Source organism: Lagopus muta, chromosome 1, assembly GCF_023343835.1.
Source record: "Lagopus muta isolate bLagMut1 chromosome 1, bLagMut1 primary, whole genome shotgun sequence".
NCBI lineage: Eukaryota > Metazoa > Chordata > Aves > Galliformes > Phasianidae > Lagopus > Lagopus muta.
In genome coordinates this window covers 108,752,220-108,759,410 of record NC_064433.1, presented here as the reverse complement: position 1 = coordinate 108,759,410, position 7,191 = coordinate 108,752,220, and the positions used below count along the sequence as shown (strand labels likewise).

Genomic DNA, 7,191 nt, shown 5'->3' with positions numbered 1-7,191 from the left:
ACCTGGCCCTGAGCATCTCCAGCAATACCTGCTAAAACCATGCAATATTACAGCACATTTTGAACAGACACATCCACAGAAGCCATTACTTCCTTCAACACAGTACCTGGTCAATGTGAAAATTCTGGTAACATGGAAAAGTAAGGACAGTTTCACACTGTGTATACATTCAGAGTTAAAAAGCCTATTTTTATTCGTTGATGATTCATTGACCTGTAGCTTGATCATAAAAATCAGGAATTGAGGGACTCCAAGAACCAAAAACTGTTTGAAAACTCAAGCATTATTTATCATGCATTTATTGATTTATAACAGATGATACATTAGAGCTAAATAGAAGAATTTATCATTCTGCTTGTGCATTTAATTGTGGGTCTTTCAGTGCCTTGGTGATGGTCTTCCAGAAGATGGCTGAGGTTGCCTGAATTTTGAGAGATCCACAACAGAATCAACGAAGGTATAGATGTTGTATTCATGGTGCTGGAGGTTCTTGTAGGTAGAATTATCAAATTCTTCTGGAGCAGGCTGAGCAGCTGCTGTAGCCTCTGTGAAAAGAAACAGTAACTGGTGACTACAGGAATGCCATGAGAGAGGGCAACATTCAGATCCCTCATCAAAAGGGTGGTGACACACTGGAACAGGTTGCCGAAGGAGGCTGTGGATGCCCCATCCCTGAAGGCATTCAAGACCAGGCTGGATGTGGCTCTGGGCAGCCTGGTCTGGTGGTTGGTGACCCTGCACACAGCAGGGGGGTTGAAACTAGATGATCATTGTGGTCCTAAAGATCCTAAAGAAGCACATTATTATGCAACAGGGGAACAGGAATCTGTACAAGCCATCTAATACAGCACAGGTTTTCAAAATCCAAACTACCACCTAATGCTGGGAGAGAATTGGGCAGAACAGCTCATTTGAATTTTGAAGACATTTTTTTTTCCACGGGGAGAATGATTGAATTACTGATATCTTCACAGTTTAATTTCAAATGTGCTTATACTAACAATAATATATTATGAGGTTTTGATACACGTTTTCTTTCTCTCAGAAAAAAAGCAATTGTGATAGAATCTTTCAAAATTTGTAATCAGTTCTTCCTAAAAGAACAATCCAATAGTGTTGCTCAGAACTCTTTATTTCGCATTAAAACCAACATTAATTCTTTCACTTTTAAAATATTATGCAAATTTAGGCAGTAATATTTACATAAAAGGATCCTGGTACGGGCTGATTTTACAACCAAGGAAATTGCAAGAAATAAAGCTTTATTCCCAATATTAATTTATTCTCGTATGCTCAGAGTTATAGCAATAGGAAAGACATAAGCATAATCTAGTGAAAAGCTTCCTCGTATAAATTTGCATGTAGTGGTTTATGTTAGACCGTATTAAGCTTCTTTTTATAATGCAACAGCCTACAATAAAAATACAAGAACTCGAACCAGAATTTCCCTTTAATTATGACACAATTATTGCAATGTAAAGCTATTGGTTTAAGAGCGCGTATACATAAAATTTAGCATGGCTTGCTTATCAAATGCCATGTAGTAAGGCACAGTCTCAGCAAAATAACACACAACCTATGAAAAGAAATACCCCTATCCCTGCTGCTCAGTTCCAACTGAGACAGCCCACAGGAGACACCACTACACATATAAAAGCCAGATGATATAGGCTTCGCTGCAAATAGCCCCAAGAACAAGGAAGCGTAGGGAAGTGTACATTGAACCTGCAAGAGACAGTTGTTGCAAATTAAGAGACAGATGCTCAGGAAGAAAAGCAGATGGAGTCTCGCTTTCTCTGCCCAAATATACTGTACTTGGCTTCTCAAAGGAAAAATTTATCTCTGACTTCATTCTCCTTGCACTCCAGACTTCTATGCCTTCTCTCTTAAAGAGCAAGGATATCTCAGGATGTCCTTCTGAAATGAATCAGAGGGATATTTCTGAGTTACCATGCTATTTTGTTTCTTATTGAGCAGCTGAAGTCAGCAGCTTTTTGCATGTCTGTTCTACCAAGTGGATGACATCAGCTTAACATCTAGGTTTGTAATGAGAAAAACTATTAAATTAAAAACTACTAAAACTACTACATCTTCAGTATACTTGCTGCAGATGACTGAAATAATATAGGAACAGGACAGAATTATAGACAACAAAAGGAATCATTAACTGTGAACAATAAACATGAAAAAGCAGTAGCTGTTTCCAAAGGAGGTCTCAAAAAGAAGAGAGGACAGCCTAAAGACAGTAGCAATGCTGCTGAACAGTGTAATTAGGTTTCACTCTGCTACTCCTGACACCCAAGGATGTTTCACCAGCAGTAAAGGTGTGTTAACTTACCTGTACTGATCCCTGCTTCCCACACAGCCACAACAGCAGAGTCCTCTAGTGGAGACTCAGCACAAAGCTAGCAGAAAATTTTCTGCTGTCTCAGCCCCACCACCTCCACACAGCAAGAGGAGCTCAATAGCAAAGTGATTTTCTCAGAATAGCCAGGTCTATCCCTAAGGTTTTGCTGGTGTGGCTGTGTTGACAAGAGATCTGCAATATGGCTGTTACACATCTACAGGAAAAGTCTGTCACATTAGGCTTAATCTTACTCTGAATTTGCAGTGTCAGAGTCAGTGTCAGAGTAGTGAAAGCTGTTCAATAGATCCATGGGGTGTTGTAAGCTTTACTATGAATCATGAGCACATTTCAGTATCAAGTCGCCCCCCTCCTACTCATATTTGAATCTCTCCATGCCTCGTGCTGAGGAGCCCAGAACTGGAGATCTAACACTCCTGGTGGGGCTCCACCAGTGTTGAGCAAAAAGAATTATCTCCCTCTACTTGCCTGCAACACTCATCCTAACGCAGCCTAGAATACTGTTGGTATGAGGGCACACTGTTGGCTCATGTTTAACTTGCTGTCCACCAAGACCCTGTAGGGCTGCTTCTTCAAGGATATGATAGGAAAGATGCTATCCTTACAGCTTTATAACGATGCTGCTTCTGCTTCAAGCAAGTTTTTCCTTTTTTTTCTGTTTTCTTTTTTTTTTTTTTTAATTCAAAGAAGCAGTCAAAAGGGCGATCTGAAGAACAGGATGCTGTCTAAGTTTGAAATCAAGAACAGCAAGTCACAAAAGATTTTGACAGAGAAGAATGTACTATTTAAATACGCAGAATGAGATCAAAAGGAAAGTTAACAAGACTGGTGGCAACTAAGAAAGCCAAGCTGGAAAGGAAAGTATAGCTAGGGAGGGCATGATGCTTTTTCCTCAAAACAAACTAACAAATAACAATACTAAAAGAACTCAACTAACCAACCAACCGAACAAAAAAAACAACACCTTTTGCTCTCTGTTTCTCAACAAGAGTTAGGCTATGAGGTCAACTCTATGTTACTCCAACATGCCTTTCTTAAAACCTACCAATCTCACAATCAACAGCTGTTCCTGGTATTACACTATGATTTCTTGAAGTCTATTGAAATCCGAAGCATTGTAAGAGCTCGAGAGAAAAAAGGGAGGAGAGAGAAGGAAAGCTGCCAAAACTTTCTGACAAAGAAGGAAGATGAGCTCTGTCATACAAAACTGTTCATTTTGTTCATAATTTTGTTTTCATTTTTATCAGTAACAACTGGTTTATGAAACTGCAAGTACAGTGAGAGGAAGACAGCTTCCTTTCACAATGTAACTGGAAACTGAGTGCTACAAAGCTCTTAAAACAATTAGCAATGAACAAGAATTTATCTTCTAGAAAGACACTGCTACATCATTAGCTTCAGTATAAAGATCAGACAATCAGAGATGACTTGGAAACCATTTTTAAAAAATACACCCTAACCCAGAAGAATCTATAACATAGATCAAAGAAATTAAAGGTGTACCATCTATGGTGCTGCTTTCTCCAGTTTGGACTCCCGCTTCCTGAACAGTCTCTTCCTTTGTACCCATCACCAACGCTGTGCTTTCAGAAATCTCCTCTTCCTGTTTAGGAGAAGCTACCTTTACTGCTTCTGATTTCTGTGTCTCCTTTCCTTTTTTTCCTTCCGTTCTAGATATCAGGTTTTGCTTTTTGCCTTCCTGAGTCACTGATGGAGCTTTCAGCTGAGTAGTTGCCATTTGGGCTCTCGGGGACTTTTCCTCCAAATAATCAGATTTCAGAGTGGCATCTGTCAAGACTTGTTTTTTTTTCAAGTGTGGTTCTAAAACTAGCTTCTGCTGATCTGCTTCTTTTGGAGTTGATTTTGTGTTCGGGTCCCTTGCTTTGGATTTTAATGTTTCATGACTGACTGATGCTTTAGAAAATGCAACCTTCTTGATAGTAGGTACATCAGTTTCCGTTTTGCTTGGCTTCTTCTTAGCTACGTATTCTTCGTGGTCTTTCTGGAACAAGTCACCTCTTGGTAGCTGTGATGTCTTTATTGGTGTGTTCTCAGAAAAGATGGAATCTCGCCTAGGAAACTCCACTCTGGTTTTAAAGGAAACTCCTGACTCATCACCATCATCATTTTCTTCTTCGGAATCTGAGCTAGAATCTGAATCTGAGCTGGATGAAGACGAAGTTTCTTCTTCAGCTAGCTCTTTCCTTATGCCTCCTCCTTTTGCAATTTTACTAAGTCTTGCCTCTTCAAGGGAAGAAACAATCACTCGCTGAGGAAATGCAACCACAGTTTTTTTTGACATCAACATTCTCAGATCTTCATCAGGTTTTGAAGCTTCCTTTGGATTAGTATTCAGTGTGCTCCCACCTTCTTTTGCAGATACTGGGTGAGAGTTAGAAGACAGCATTTTAGGAAATTCAACTGTTGCCTTGGTGGCTAGTATCATGGTGCCTCCCTGTGGTGCCACTACATAAAGGGAATGGCACAAAGATGGTTATCATCGTTACACATACATCCCAGCTAATGAGCAATGCTAGCCATTTAATTTAACTTTCTGACACAATCTAGTAAAAAAAAAAAAAAAAAAAAAAAGCAAATTACAAAGTTATTAAAGTGAACATAGACATGAAGCAGAAAGCTCTAAGGCATTTTAAGCTAAAGAAACTAGAGCGCTAGTTAGCACTGAACAGTTTCTGCTGCTGTGATGCTGAAACGCCTTTTGCTCCTTGCAAGAGTTGTTGTTTTTTTTTTTTTTTCTCCTGTGCTTCAATTCTGCATCACTGGAGATGGTTACAAACACCTTCTAATCTCCGGCAAACATTCAGACAGCTTGTCAGCAGAGATCTTCAAATATTTGTCCAGAAGCAGGCTAGCAGAGCAGAAGACATAGTAAACAGATCTAGCTATTGCAAGAATTTGGCTAATGCTATCTTGTAAGCAGTAGGGAAGGATGACTCTCAAGGAACTAGGACTAATACAAGAGATACCTGAGGCCATACATGGAAGTATTACCAGTTCATAGGTCTGTGTGATCTACCAGCCAAGCTGCATCTCAGTTTAATACTATTTTTTTCTATCTCTACTTCCCATTTTAGTTTGAAATTTAAAAATTCTTCATTAACAAGTCTTAAAAGACTCCCAGATGCTTTTGAACCTGTGTTTCTTCTCCCTCACAGAGGCTCCAGAAGCAGATCAACAGCAAATACTATTTTTGTTAGAGAAAACAGGAGGACAAAAAGGACTGAGAGCACATTAACAAGATAGTTCACTACTGTTATTCACTATAGAAAAGTCCATTCCATCCATAGGAGTTGCATTTTTTTTTTCCAACCTGTAGTGTAGTTCAGCTGATTTCCACACTTTTGCGCAGATATATCAGCACGGTTTGGAAGCCCAGACCTACTTCACAGGACGTAAGGTAAGGTAGACTGCAGGTTTTTTCCCTTACTAATGTTCTACAGTAATACCCTGTATGACCTAAGGAGTTACTGTAAGTAGGTAGCTCTGAATAGAAGCAAGTCTTTTAACAATGTTGAGATAAAAATATCACAGAAGAGACAGATACGTCTAATTAAAAGCCAAAAATAGAGATATAGAGCTCTTAAAATAAATGCAAACAATAGAGAATCAGTTTACTATTCAGGTCATACTTCCAGAGAATTTCAGACATGTATCTCTGCTGGACTAAAGGCACAGGGTGGGGAAAGAGGATAGGGGAAGCAAGAGAACTGGTAATTGCATTTGAAGGACATCTGAATCCCTGCCCAGACTAACAGCAAAGCACAGCAGCCTGTATAATCTAATATTTGAGAAAGCATCCCTCAAGGCTAAAAAGGTCTCAAAGAACTGCTGAGGAAGAACTCAAGAATGCTCAAAGGGAAGACATACGAGCAAAACCAAGGCAAAAGCTGAAGTATTAGTACTAAGATGTCCTAAGAAATGAAGAAAGCAGATAGCATTCAACTTCAGCATTAAGAAGCAGTGTTGCTGGAAAAATACTTTAATCAGTTATATTTAGATATGTGGAAAAGTCACATTTCAACTCATAATCATGAGCTTACTCTTTAGTTGGGGTATTTCAAACTTTTCACTGCCTGATTTGTATTTGGTCATTACTGAACTGATTCTGATGGAAGAACAACACATCCAAAACAAGAATATTATTATCAGAAGCGACTTAGGGTGTAACATCAGTACGATTATTGATATGTGTTTAAAACAGGTTCACGCTCAGAAAGGTGGTATCCAGAACTTACAGGTCAATTCCCCATCACTGATTCCATCAGCCAAAATGTGCACACCCTCTAGCTAGAGCATGAAAAAGATAGCTATATCCCATACATAGACTAAACATAACCATATGCAGGGAAAGCAGACGGTTGAAAGAGGTAGACAGGTCTCCCGGCACCTTCTGAAACCAGAAAGCTGCAGGAAAATTAACATCGAAGCATCTTACTACTGTCCGGCGGCGTCCCGGAGCCTCCTGGCCGGGTGCACAGCGTCGCCCCTCGGAGCCCCCAGGCCTCCAGCTGCACCGCCTGAAAAAACACAGCCATTAAGCTCCCAGCCATTGGCCCGGGGCCTCACCGAGGCACGGAGCGGCCGGATCGGCCGCTCCGTGCCTCGGTGAGGCCCCGGGCCGAGGTTCTTTGGAGCTGGGAGTGCTGTAAAACCCCCACCTTGCGGGCAGCCATCCGGCCGCAGCTCAGCAGTGAGGGCGCCGCCATCTTGTCCTCCTCCTTCAGCCCGGTGCTGCCCTCTATCACCAATGCCTTCTTTTTTTTTTTTTTTTTTTTTCTTTTTTTTTTTCTTTTTTCTTTTTTCTT

General features: G+C 40.3%; 1 protein-coding gene across 2 annotated transcripts; it reads right to left on the bottom strand.

Moving 5' to 3' along the window:
- Positions 1-281: 281 nt before the first annotated feature.
- NDUFV3 (NADH:ubiquinone oxidoreductase subunit V3) lies at positions 282-7,177 on the bottom strand. Of its 2 annotated transcripts, none has more exons than XM_048933139.1 (4): positions 7,045-7,177; positions 6,822-6,903; positions 3,869-4,831; positions 282-545 (listed from the first exon to the last, which is right to left on the bottom strand). In XM_048933139.1, the coding sequence occupies exons 1-4, from the start codon at positions 7,090-7,092 to the stop codon at positions 379-381; spliced, it is 1,260 nt and encodes a 419-aa protein (XP_048789096.1). In that variant the 5' UTR covers positions 7,093-7,177; the 3' UTR covers positions 282-378. The 2 variants fall into 2 exon arrangements, with proteins under 2 accessions (XP_048789096.1, XP_048789097.1); XM_048933140.1 differs by having other exon boundaries at positions 3,869-4,747.
- Positions 7,178-7,191: the final 14 nt, after the last annotated feature.